Raw genomic sequence first — 13690 nt, 5'->3', positions numbered from 1 at the left:
TATTATTTTACAGACACCGAAATTTGAATTTCAGAGATTTCACGTGTCACGAAATAGTCTTCTCTTTTGAACTTTTTCTATCTTTTAAAAATGTGAAGACTGTTATGAGTTCGCTAGTGGAGCTGGGCAAAAGCAAAGGGCAGGTCTCGGTTTGCCCAGTTGCACTATATAAGGAATTGGTTAGCATTTCAATTTTGGGAGTAAGATCCCAGAGCAAGTCCTTCAAGGAGCCACGCCCCTCGAGGCATCATCAAGCCCCGCCCCCTCTGGGGCGGAGCCTGCGCGTGCGCCGCCGGCCCTCGAGCGGGGGCGGGGCGGGCCGCGGCTCCGACTTCCAACATGGCGCACGCTGGCGGCGGCAGCGGCGGTGGCGGCGGCGGTGGCAGCGGCGGTGGCCCCGCGGGCCGGGGGTTGAGCGGCGCCCGCTGGGGTCGCTCGGGCTCCGCGGGCCACGAGAAACTGCCGGTGCACGTGAGTGCTGCCCCCACTCTCCCTCGGGAACCCTGTCGTCTGGCCCCGGGGCCGATGCCCCTCGCCCGGGCCCCGCCCGGCCCCGCCTCGGCCTCCACTCCGCACGGTCCCGGACCCCAGACCCCTGACACCTTACCTCAGCTCCTCAGAGGCTCGGCCCGTTCCCCTCCCCGCCAGGGACTCTTGTCCTCCGTCCCCTCCTCCGCCGACCCCCGCCCATCAGGACCCTCCCCCTCCCCGCAGGTGGAGGACGCCCTCACCTACCTGGACCAGGTGAAGATCCGCTTCGGCAGCGACCCTGCCACCTACAACGGCTTCCTGGAGATCATGAAGGAGTTCAAAAGCCAGAGGTACCCGCGGGACCCCTCCTCACCCCAGGGGGCCGCCCTGGGCCGCGATCCGGCAGAGCGGAGTGGGAACCCACCATCCCGGCTGCTTCTCCGCCCCAGTCGGGTGACCTTGCGCAGGTCATGGAACCTCTCAGAGCCTCAGTTCTTTCTGAAAAACGGGAGTGGAGAGTACCCCCCTGTGGAGCTGTTGTGGGGATTCCTGGAAGGAGAGCAGGGATGGGGTGAGGAGAGAGCAAGAGAGAAGTCTGCAAGCAAGAGAGTCTGGTTCTGTCTTTACTCAAAATGATTTTAAAGGAATTTTGTTCACCAAGGATCTTCTAAAATTAATTTTAATTTTTTTAAGCACTACACCACAATGTTATTTGTCTTGAGTCTTGAGTGTTTTGGCGCTCTCTCCCCCTTAAATCTTGTCAGCAAGGTGAGTGCCTCACCCAGTGGCACCCTAGTGCCCGGCCTGTTGGACGGTAATGCGCATAAAATGCTCTGTAAGGGGCCTGGCACATAGAAGGGGTTTAAAACACATTGGCTGATTTTGTAGGCACACAGGAGGGTTAGAACTAGGTGGGGGACCAGGAGATCATGCCATCCTCTGACAGGAGGCTTACTTAGGCTTAGAGTGGGCCAGCTGCTTGCCCAGACCAATCTTAGGGGCAGTCAGGACTAGAACATGGGCACTCTGACTCTTAGATTCTCAGTGGTCACATCCCCAACCAGGCTGCTACCCCCGCTCTGAGGAAACGTGGCAGGGCTGGCCTGCTTTCCTTCCAGGAGAGACAAACTAAAGCCTTGAGAGGTGTCCCCCCTACAGCCATAAGAGAGACCACTGGCATTGTTGTGCAACCCCTGCTTGCAGGGCCTTTGGTATTTATGCCTTGCTGTCACTTGCTGGGATTAACGCCTGTGTCATAGTTCATCACCTTGCTTAGAGGGCCTCCTGCCACTACTTGGAGTCTTGGACTTTCCCTTGGTCTCTTGGCATTTTCAGAACTGAGTGTGTGTGTGCTTGGAGTGTTTGGGGGAGATGTGTCATGCAAATGTCCTGTGGTTCTCGTTAGGAAGGCACAGGGAGCCCGAGCTTGGCAGCTGTGGAAGTAAATGACACACTGGCTGAATCACACTGGTCACGTTGCAGGGTGCTTTGTTGTCCTTCAAGAAGCTCATTAGGTGGCACTGTCAAGCGAGTTGGGAGTAGATTTGGCTTTCCATGTGCTCCCCAGGACACTTCTGCCCACTCTCCCTCTTTTTTCTTCCAGCATCGATACACCTGGAGTCATCCGACGTGTGTCGCAGCTCTTCCACGAACACCCTGACCTCATTGTTGGATTCAACGCTTTCCTTCCCCTCGGGTACAGAATAGACATTCCCAAGAACGGCAAGTTAAACATACAGTCGCCTCTGTCTAGCCAGGTATGCCGCTGTGGTGGTCTGAGGGATGTGGTCCTGACACTTCAGCCCTGGTACTCAGTTACCTAGCTTAGGCAGCCCATCTTGTGTCTTACTGCCGGAAAGGCAGCAAAGATCCAATCTTTGTCTAGACACAGTGCTCGCTTCTAATGCAGATCAAAATAGATCAGAGTCCCTACCCAGCCACCTGTTTACCCCACACCAGTCCCTTTGGAGGATTCAGATCAAGAGTGGATGTGGTTGTTTGTGTCTGGGGGGCATTGTCCTAACAGTTCTATGTCCTGTCAAAATAACTACCCACCGTCACCAGGCTCTTACCCAGATGCTCTCCCTGTGAGCGCGCCAGGCAAGCCGCACTTGGACTCGGGCGTGGGGTCTCTCTGATCATCCCAGGTACCAGCCACACAATAAAGCAGTTGAGACGCATGTGAGAATAGCCATTTTGTCGTTGCTGGGCTGCATTTCGTTGCCAGCAGGGTCTTTGGCTCAGCTTCGGCTTGTGGCTTTGGTTCCTTCTGTCTCAGGTGGCAGCTTGCTGCTTCCTCTGTCCCTGCAGTCCCTTCTTGCCCAAGCCCACCAGACCCCCTGAGAACACAGAAGTCTGTGTGAGCTTTACTCTTACAAAGTAGCCACTGCCTTTCCTCTCCCTTGGCCCCATTGCCGTAATGCTGTTGGAGGTGGGGCGGCTATCCAGTGCGCCTGGAGATGTGTACAGCATCCCTGACTCCACCCACAAGGCCCTGGCCCTGCGATGACAGCCGGATGCATCCCCAGGCATTGCCAGATGACTCCTGGGAACCACATCGCCCCCATCGAGAGCCCCTGGTCTCCGTGAACCAGCTTTTCCAGCCTCTTCTGTCTCTACTCCAGGGCTTTGGGTATTAACAGGGAATGTTAAAAAAGCCTACCCCAGGAAGCGTTCTGTCCATTTGGCCTCTGATGAAGGAGATAGCAGTTTCCTATCAATGCAGGAGTCAAACTTGGAAGGAGAATGGCCAGAGGCAGTGTGACCGTGACCGCCCCCTCTCTACATGTAAATTCTGCCTTCTCTCTATGCAAGGCAAGCTCCGCCACCAGCATGTTGCCTCATTAAAGCCAAGGAGAGCATCACGGTTTTGAAAAGGAAATCAGAAGCTCGTGGCTGCTGACCTCCAAAGAGCTGCTTCCATTTCGCATTTACAAGTGGAGCGCCATGATCCAGATGTAGGGCTCATTGCTCCAGAAGATCAGCAGCCTTAGCGGGGTTCACCGGCGGAACCAGGGCAACTGGGAAGAAGAGCAGGCTCCTTGGCAGCGGTGTGCAGGGCCGCGCTTGGACGAGTTGAGTCTGTACATGGGTGGGTCATGACCATCGCTCCCTAAGAAAGAGCTGAAGTCGGAGACCTCACTTGTGGAAATTGCCTTGCTCGGTCCCCAGCTGTTGGAATAACTCAGCTTGCGGGGCTGGATCTCAACGTAAACTGCTCCGAGGTCTCATTTTCCGGTCAGTAGCCACAAGGCCCCTGCTGTTGTGCTCACTCCGTGGAGACATGCTATGGACACAGTGAGACGGGACCAGCCCTGTCTCCCCCTGACTTCACCACACAGCCATGTGGTCTTGCCAAAGCCCTGAAGCCACGACGTCTAGGGCCCCTGTTTCCTGCTGCCCACTCCATTTCTGCCCACATGAGTTGACCTGCTGGTTTTCCTGCCCTGCTTTCAGCACTCCTTCCTGCCAGGCATAGATGAGATGGCCTGGAATCCTTGGAGAGGCCACAGTAGCCCGAGAACTTCTCAGGGCTCCCTACGTGCCACGCCCCAGTGACTTTCGTTTTGTTTTGTTTTACTGGTTTTTCTAGCTTCTGTGTTTCGATGTACACCTTCAATTTTTTTTTTTTTCATTTCTCATGTCCTCGTGAGTCCTATCAACTCCGGGCAAGGAGGGAGTAGCTCTGAGGTGCAGAGGAAGAGAAGTCAGGGGAGTCCCCGGCTATGGGGAGCCCTTGGTGCAGGTTTCTCAGCGTTGCCCCTGTTGCCCTTGGGACCAGATTGTTCTTTTCTGGAGCAGGCTGTCCTGTGCCCTGTATGGGGCTGAGCAGCAACCCCAGCCTCTGCCCTCCACCGTGTGTCAACCTAGAAGTGTCTCCACACAACGCTAAGTGCCCACTGCGGGACAGAATCAGTCTCACTGAGAACACAAGTCTAAGAGGAAGGCAGACAGACATGTGCCATGATGTGGGGCGTGTGACCCCAGGAAGGCCAGGGCTGCATGGTGGGAAGAATATCCCCTTGCTGGGGCTACAGCCTGCTGAGTCAGCATCTTCTCAGAGCTGGTCAGCAGGCCTCAGTTGTAACGTCACTCCCCAGAGACCCCTCTGCTCCCACCCCCGGCCGTTCTCGTATCACCCAGTTTTGTATATTGTAAAATGGCAAAGCTAGGGTTTGAAATTCAAAACCTGCTGTGTCTTGATCTGGCTTGCCTGGCAGACTGAGTCCAGATCAGGCAGGACCCTTGTCTGGCTGCTTCACAGCCGTGTTCCTCTTCCGGGGCGGTGTGGGGCAAGCGTTGGAGAAGCAAGACACAGCATGTCGGTGGGAAGGTGACGACTCTCAGCTCCGGGGTTCTGTTCAGAGCCACCCTGCCTCCTGGGAGCCCGCCCCCTCAGGGTCGGCTGCAGCAGCAGCCAGCTTGAACACAGGTAAAGGTTAAACCCTTAGCTCATCCGATAAGTGACCCCTTTACATTCAGAGGCTGGGCTGCCATGGGGAGGGTCATCTGGAAGTTTAGTGAGTCCCTGTTGGGTCGCCTCTTGTATTTGTGTCTTAGTCCCTCACGGAGCAGGTGTCAACCACCTCTTCTGCTTCAGGCGGGGTTTATCCAGAGTCCCTGCTCTTGGGCATGCGCACATCAAAGCAGGGACCCTCAAGATACAGGTAGACGTGGGGTGCCTGGGTGGCTCAGTGGGTTAAAGCCTCTGCCTTCAGGTCGGGTCATGATCCCAGGGTCCTGGGATCAAGCCCCACATCAGGCTCTCTGCTCAGCAGGGAGCCTGCTTCCTCTCTCTCTCTGCCTGCCTCTCTGCCTACTTGTGATCTCTGTCTGTCAAAAAAAAAAAAATACAGGTAGACAGACGAGAGATACATAAGGGACTTTAGTGAGTGAAGGGGGGCAGGGCTTGAGGGGCTGAGGGCGGAGGCCGCGGGAAAGATCGGAACCCTGCCTGTGTCTTGGGGCAGGGGTTTCCCAGGCCGGGTCTGAAGGCCTGAGGTGATGAGTGAGTGCTTGAGAAACAGCCAGGGAGCCTGTGAGGTTGCGGGGGGGGGGGGGGGGGGTGGTGGTGTGTGCAGGGGTGAGTGTAGGGGGGAGAGTCAGGAGCAAGGGGAGCCCGTGGAGAGTTCCAGAAAGGCTACTCTGGCTGGGGTGCCAGAAGTGGACTGGGGGGCAAGAGAGGATCTGGGGGCCAGGGAGGTGTCCCTGTGATCCAGGCAGTGGGCAGCAATGTGGCCCCGGGGACGGGGAGTCCGTGAGAGTGGGAAGTCCAGGGAGATTCCAGGATGCCTCAGCCTCTGGGTGAAAGTGGCAGCACCTGCTGGGGTGAGGGAGGCCTGGGAGCAGTGGGGGGCGGCAGGGAAGCTGCTCTGCGTTTGGAATGTGCTCTCTGATGAGGGGTCTCACATGCATCCAGGTGGGGCTGCGGCCACTCAGAGGGTGGTCTGTGCAGGGTTGCTCCCTGGTGTCTAGTAGGACTACACCAGACTATGCCCGAATGAAGCCACTCCCGGCAGGCACAGGTGAGAAAAATCTGGATTATTCTGGAAGGTTTACAGCAGTGTTTGGCCCAGGAGCCAAAGCCAGCTTATATTTGTATGGAGAGGGGTTTTTACATATTCCAGAGATTATATTAAAAATGTTTTTAAATTGTGATAAGATTCATGGTAACATAAATTCATTTTTTGTAACTGAAGTATATAATTCGGCGGGTTTGCGCATACTTAGGTTATCTTACAACCATCCCCCCCTCAATCCCGGAACATTTTTATCACCCCGGAAAGAAACTGTATCTCACAGTTCTCCTCTCCCACCAGCCCCTGGCAACCACTAATCCACTTTGTCTCTGCAGACTTGCCTGTTCTGGACATTTCGTTTCAGTGGAATTGTATGTAACTTCTTGTGTCTGGGTTCCTCCGCTCAGCATCACGGTGTCAAGGTTCACCCTCACTGTAGCCTGTGTCCGAGCTACGTTCCTTTCTGTAGTTGAAGAATTTTCCATCGTAGCGATGCTGCACATGGGTTTATCCGTTCCCGGTAGCCGTTTGAGTTGTTTGCACGGCTCTTTGCGATTCTTGGGTTCATACCTGAAAGCGGAGTTGCCGGGTCACGTGGTAACTATGTTTAACTTACGGAAGAACCGCCAGGCTGCTGGCCAGAGCAGCTGCCCCATTACCGTCGGGTCCTTGTTGCCAAGCCCTGGCTGTGCGGAGGCCTCTCCATCTTGTCCCCGCGCCTTGGTCTAGGGTGTGGGAAAGGGGTACGCGGAGCTTGAAAATGCTCCCCGAGGAGGGGTGGGGAGCTCCAACGAGCTCTCAGCCTCCTCTGAAGCAAATCTCCACCCCCAGGGCTTCTCCCTCTCCCACCTCTCCCTGGCTCCTTCTAGCTCCTGCTGCCAGGCCAGCACACCTGGAAGGAATGTGGTAATCAGCAAGACAGTCCCCAGAGGGCCTTAGGATGTATCCCACTGCCAGGGAGATGTGCTGTTTAGAGTTGTAGCTGGTGTGGGTCTTGTGTGTCTCTGCTTGTCTTGCCTCAGATTTTTCTAGAACGTCTCAGTACCCACAGTTCAGGCTGAATTGTGTCCTCTCACGAACCACCACCCCCAATCCCAATTCATATGTTGAAGTCCTAACCTTCAGTACTCAGAATGTGATTGTTTTTGGAGACCTTCACAGAGGTCATTAAGGTAAAATGAGCCCCTTAGGGTGTCCCCTGATCCAGTCTGTCTGGTGTCCTTATAAGAAGAGGACATTTGGACACATGGACCGACCCAACCCTCCAACAGAGGGACAACCGTGTGAGGACACAGAAGATGGCTGCGCACAACCCACTCTGCTGAACCTTGATCTTGGACTTCAGCCTCCAGGACTGTGAGGAAATACATTTCTGTTGTGTAAGCTGCCCAGTCCGTGGTGTTTCCTTACGGCAGCCTGAGCACAGTAGTACACACCCACCCCGACGAGAGCAAGTGTGCCCAGCGAGTGCGTCTGTCCTGATGACGGCCCTGCTGCTTTGTGCCCGCCCTTCCCCATCCTGCTGGAGCCCTCGGGTCCGAACTTGGTGCCCTGTGCCTTCCGAGCACGGATGGAAGCACCAGGCTGTTTGTTCCTTCATCCGTGCGTCTGATGATTCCCAGCAGTGGCTGGGGCCCACTGTGTTCCAAACACTGTTCTGGGCACTTGGGCTATGGCAGTGAACAGTGTGGATATTTGCCGTCTGGTCAGGGGTAGACAAGACGAAAACAAATAAAATATGTGTGTGAGAAGGTGACACGTGCCACAGAGGAAGATGGAGTAAGAAAGGGGCTCGGCGTGCTGGGAGATGGAGGCCATTTTGGTTTGGCACAGATCGTTCTGGAAGACTTGCTGAGAAGGTGCCCTCTGACAGACCCCTGGATCTGTGCTGGAGGTTCCCTGGCCTGCTCCAGAACCAGCCCCTGTGTGTGTGGGACCCGCAGGATACTGGGGGGGGGGCACCCGTGACAGCCTAGTTGTGGTTTGCAGGGAGTCATTAGAACCACACATGAAGTTGTAGTTTAGAAACACCCCCTCCTTCAGGGAGGGTGGGGTCTGTCCCACGCCAGATCAGAGTTCGGGGTGTCTAGGAGAGAGACCTGTGTGTCTGTTTTCTCTTTGTGTGGCTAGAAAAGACTGCCGAGGGAGGGCAAGCACGATGACCAGTCAGGGCCTGTCTCTTCTCTCAGGTGACTACCCCTGATTTAGCACTGCGATTCCCATGGTCCTAGACAAACTGGGCGGTGGTGGCCCCACTCACCTCCAGGGTCCCCACTTGCCCAGCACTGCTGACAGCAGGATGTGTGGAAAGCTGCTTTTATCTGCAGCCCCAAACTCCACTCCAGGGGGATTAAACAATCCACTTGCCGTGTATTTCTATCACATGCTCATTTTTCAAGGTGTTGGGTGTCATTTGAACTAAATGGTCTTGGATCAGATGGAGGTGGGCTGGTGAGACTCACCCAGGACAGTGCAGACGCACAGTGTGGTGAGGGAGGCGTTATCTGCCCGTGTGTGTGTGTGTGACCACCTCCCCCAACTTCCCTCTCTCCAGGCCCCCACAAGAAATGTTCTCCTGTATCTCATTAAAAACCTTGGCTCTCTGCTGGGTGCCGCTTGCTCCCAGACGGACCAGGGCTCTGTCCAGCGTTTCTCACATCTGTTCTCGGGGTCAGGACTGCCAGTAACTCACTGTCGTGCTGTTGTCAGGAGAATTCGCACAACCACAATGACTGTGCGGAGAACTTCAAGCCGCAGATGCTATATAAGGAGGACAAGCCCCAGGTGCCCTTGGAGTCGGATTCCGTGGAGTTCAACAACGCCATCAGCTACGTGAACAAGATTAAGACCCGTTTTCTAGACCACCCAGAGATCTATAGGTCATTCCTGGAGATACTGCACACTTACCAGGTAAGAGGCCCATGTGACCCTGGCCAGGTGCCAGTGGCACCAGCCCACTTTCAGGGTGCGTCAGGGGCATTCACATATCCTGGTCTGAATTCATGAAATCCTGTACAATTCCGATGCATTTTTTATTTAGTCTGTTTGTTTTTTCTTTACTGTGATAAATTGTACATGACCTAAAACTTACATTTTAACCCTCTTTAAGTGTCCCATTCCGTGGCATTAAGTACTTTCACGTTGTGCAGCCTTCCCCACCATCCACCCCCAAAACTTGTTCATCGTGCAAAACCAAGACTCCCCCCCATGAGACAGTAGCTCCCCCAGCCCCTGGCACCCACCATCCCACTTCCCGTCTCTCTGAATTTGACAACTCGAGGGACCTCCTATAAGTGGAATCATACAGTACTTGTCTCTTTGTGTCTGGATTCTTTCATTCGCTGTGATGTCCTCAGGGTTCATCCATGCTGTATCCTGGGCCAGAATGTCCGTCCTTTTTAAGGCTGGAGAACATTCTGTGGCATGGATGTACCACGTGTGTTTTATCTGTTCCTCCACGGGTGGGCACCAGGGTTGCTCCCGTGATTTTGGCTCTTGGAAATAATGCTGCTGTGAACACGGGCATCCAGATATCTGTTGGAGTTCGGTTTTGTCAGGATTTTATTTTATTTTTATTTTATTTTTTTTTAAAGATTTTATTTATTTATTTGATAGAGAGAGATCACAAGTAGACGGAGAGGCAGGCAGAGAGAGAGAGAGAGAGGGAAGCAGGCTCCCTGCTGAGCAGAGAGCCCGATGCGGGACTCGATCCCAGGACCCTGAGATCATGACCTGAGCCGAAGGCAGCGGCTTAACCCACTGAGCCACCCAGGCACCCAGTTTTGTCAGGATTTTAATTTGCTCCGTGAGGCACCCCTACATCCCAGGAAGTACTAGGAAACGCAGGGTACAGGGATTTAAAAAGAACCTGAGAAGATGGTCTTCTCTGTAAGATGGCTTCGCCAGTGTTTTGACAACACAGCAGCCCTCTGTTGATGCTGATTACAAGTGGATTACAAGTGGGATCCTTACCAGGCAGTGGGGCAGCAAAGATGAATGGTTGCTGCTTCGTTCAGTCTGGAAGTGGAAGAGACTTAGAGATGGATGGGGTGGGAGAAAAGGGAAGCGTGTAGAAGTCTGTCCAGATTGCCAACCCTGACTGGGGACTGCAGGGTGTCAGGAAGGGCAGCTTTGGCTTAAGTCCCAAGAAATCAGGCAGAGCCATCAGGCAGATGAGTATAGACAAAGGGTGGACTTTCTTAGTGCTGGGAACATCCTGTGCAAAGTCCCGGGGGTCAGAGTAGACAGCCAGCTTCAGGGGACCTGAGGAAGGGGAGGGCAATATTAAGGGCCCTTGATGGGTCGTCTCATTCCCTTTACAGCCATGGAGTGGGAAGCCCGAGCTGTGTGCTCGAGCCCCAGCTCCACCACCTCGTGTTCTGTCGCATTCTTGGGTGTGAAGCTGACAGGGACTTCCATCCTGAGTTTTCCTGCCCTCCTGACCCGGGTCCCCTTTGGTCCTCATCTTGGTGCTTTAAGCTCTGGATTAGGCCATCTTCCTTCAACTTTCGAGGTCTTTCTGACTCTGGGTGGACAGGTCCCTTTTCCCAGTACTCCCTTTCCTTCCCCCGTCACCCTGTTTCTTTCAAGGCCCACCACCAGCTCCACACTCCCTGCGCCCTGTCCGCAAAAAAGGGCCTTCTTTGCCCTTGTACTGACCTTGTACTTCCCCAGCCTCTGTTTGAGGACATGCAAGGACTGAGGCCAGACCATTCCATGACTATGCCCCTGCCATCATCCCTTCTGTACTCCCTTGTAAGCCCCATCCCTGGCCAGGGCTCAGGCTATGTTGTGGGTTGGGACGAGGACAGAAGCATGCAGGGCACCCCAAGCTGTTAGCAGGATGGTGGACTGGGTTCCTTTCTCCTAGTGATAGCAGGCATGGGCTCTGCCAGCCCGTTCTTTGTTTCATGAGTCGTCCCTCGGTCTCCTCCACAGTGGGATGCCTGAATGTCAACAGCCTGGGGTGCCTCCATCCTTGTGGCTAACTACTCATTTTCCCTTTCCTGAATTGGCAGAAGGAGCAGCTGAGCACGAAGGGGCGGCCTTTCCGAGGTATGTCCGAAGAGGAAGTGTTTACCGAGGTAGCCAACCTCTTCCGGGGCCAGGAGGACCTGCTGTCCGAGTTTGGACAGTTCCTGCCTGAAGCCAAGCGGTCCCTGGTAAGTACAGAGGGCCCACCCTGGCCCGAGGGCCACCTTCCTCTCAGCTGGGACCCTGTTTCTCAGTGCGGCCCCGAAGACCAGGCTGGGCTTATTTGTGCCCAGGATATGCTGGCTTCCCCCAGAAGCCACACAGCATGCAGACACCCCTAGGCCCCCGTGTAGGCTCACCTCCACGTCCTGTTGGAGCAGATCCTGAGGGGGGGGCTCCTCTTTCAGGTGGTGTCCGGGGGGGGTGAGGGCCAGCTGGGAGGAGACCTGTCTGTAACCAGTGCCCTGTGGGAACGTGCCTGTCGGGCAGTGTGAGGCTTGCCAGTGACCACAGGGTTGGGGGTGGAGGGCAGAGAGGGTGAGGAGGGGTCTGGGCTAGGGGGGTCGAGGGTGCAGGCTGCATCATCAGCCTCGTGCCCCCCCACCATCATGACCTGAGGCCTGCTGGGTTGTGCTTTTCATATCCTTTCCATTGTATTTTCTCCATAAGGCTTTCTTAGAAATTGAAGCGAAATTCACATAACATGAAACATGCCATGAAAGGATACAGTTAAGTGGCATTTGGTACATTCAGTGTTGTGCAGCCAGCACTTCTGTCTAGTTCCAGACCATTTTCATCACCGCAAAGGAGACCCTGTCCCTGGGAGCAGTCACTCCCCATTCCTCCTCCCCTAGCCCCTGGCAGCCACGAGTCTGCACCTGTTCTGCACAGGTCAGACACGGGGGATCCTACACCATGTGGCCTTAGCATCTGGCATTCGCTCAGCGGGCTGTTGGAGGGTTCACCTGTGGCACACGTGCTTCGGTATCACGTTCCTTTTCACTGCCGAGTCCTCCTCCGTTGTGCAGATGGACCACAATTTGCATATCCCGCCATCCGTTGGCGGACATTTGGGTGGTTTCTTCTTGGTGATTGTGGGTGAGGCTGCTGTGAATGTTCGTGCGGGAGGGTGTACTGAAGTCCGCGTTTTCAGGTCTTTGGAGTCTGTACCTAGGAGCGGAATTGCCGAGTCAACCGGTGACTGTGTTTCACGTGTTGAGGAAGTGCCGGCCTGTTTCACAGCAGCTGCGCCATCTTCTGTTCTCACCAGCAGGGTGCTCCGCAGTGTCGCCGACACGGGGTGTTTGGGTCTGTTTTTCAGTTATGGCTGTGTCGTTGCGAAGTTGTATCTCATTGTGGTTTGGATTTCCGTTTCCCTGACAACTAAGGGTACTGAGCATCTTGTAGGCCTTTTGGCCTTTTGTGTATCTTCTTTGGAGAAATGTCTGTCCTTTGCCCGTTTTTAGTTTATCTTTTTATTATTAAGCTGTAAGCGTTCTGTATGTAGATATATATATATATATATATATATATTCTGGATACCAGGCTCTTATTAAACATTTTTCTCCTTTTTGTAGGTTGTCTTTTCACTTCCAGTGTCCTTTAATGTACACAGGCTTTTAGTTCTGATCAAATCCAGTTACCTGTTTTTTCTTTTGTTGCTCATGCTTTTAGTGTCTCAATCTCTGCCAGATCTGAAGACAGGAAGGTTTCCTCCTGTATTTTTCTCTAAAAGTTTCTATAATTTTAGCTTTCATAGTTAGGTCATTGGTGCATTTTGATTTAATTTTTGTGTGTGTGTGTGTGTGTGTGTGTGTGTGTGTGTGTGTGGTGTGAGGTAGGGATCCAACTCCATTCTTTCCTGAGGGGAGAGCCAGTCTTCCCAGCACGGTTTATTGAAGCAACTTTTCTGTTCCCGTTGAATGGTCCTCGCACCGTTGTTGAAAACCAGTTGAGCACCGTTGTATGGATTTATTTCTGAACTGTTCAGTTCCAACCCATCGACCACCCCCCGCATGTCTCTTCTGAGGGCAGCACCACACTGTCTGGATTACTATAATTTTGTCCTAAGTTCAGAATGAAGAAGCGATTTGAGTTGTGTTCTTTTTCAAGATTATGTTAGCTAGTCAGGGCCCCTCGGAATTCCATATAAACTTGAAGATCAGCTTTACCATTTCTGCAGAAAAAAAAGGGAAAAAGCCATTGGGATTTTGATAGGGATTGCCTTGAATCTTTAGATTGTTTTGGGGAATATTGCCATCTTGATAATGTTAAGTCTTCTGATCCGTGAACATGAGGTTTCTTTGCATTTGTTTAAATCTTTAATTTCTTTCAACAACATTTTGTGGTTTTTGATGTACTTGTCTTGCACCTCTTAGGTTAAATTTATCCCAAATATCTTACTCTTTTTTTTTCTTAATTTCATTTTTGGATTGTGCATCATGAGTGTATACAAATGCCACTGATTTTTGTGTGTTTTGCTTCCTGCGACTTTGCTGAGTCTGTTTATCAGCTTTAATAGCCTTTGTATATTCACGAGGATTTTTTTATATGCGTGTTACCATGCCATCTGCTAATAGAGATGGTTTTCTTTCTTTTCCATTATGAATGCCTTTTCGTTCCTTGTCTTGGCCTAATCGCTGCAGTGGAGCCTTTATTACTGAGCTGAATAGAAGTGGTGAGAGGAGGCATTCTTGTCTTGTTCCTGATCTTAAGGGAAAAGCTTT

The 13690-nt window shown here is 53.2% G+C and overlaps 1 protein-coding gene across 1 annotated transcript in view; it reads left to right on the top strand.

The window, feature by feature from the left end:
• Positions 1-320: 320 nt before the first annotated feature.
• The window catches only part of SIN3B (SIN3 transcription regulator family member B), a 34983-nt gene continuing 21613 nt past the window's right edge, over positions 321-13690 (top strand). The window contains exons 1-5 of the mRNA XM_047698670.1: positions 321-471; positions 715-821; positions 2075-2228; positions 8700-8900; positions 11009-11152. Coding sequence (XP_047554626.1) covers positions 340-471; positions 715-821; positions 2075-2228; positions 8700-8900; positions 11009-11152 — 738 coding nt within the window. The 5' untranslated portion in view covers positions 321-339. The remainder of the gene's footprint in view (positions 472-714; positions 822-2074; positions 2229-8699; positions 8901-11008; positions 11153-13690) is intronic.

The sequence above is a fragment of the Lutra lutra genome, chromosome 1 (genome assembly GCF_902655055.1).
Source record: "Lutra lutra chromosome 1, mLutLut1.2, whole genome shotgun sequence".
Lineage (NCBI taxonomy): Eukaryota > Metazoa > Chordata > Mammalia > Carnivora > Mustelidae > Lutra > Lutra lutra.
This window is presented reverse-complemented; position numbering and strand designations above follow the sequence as displayed.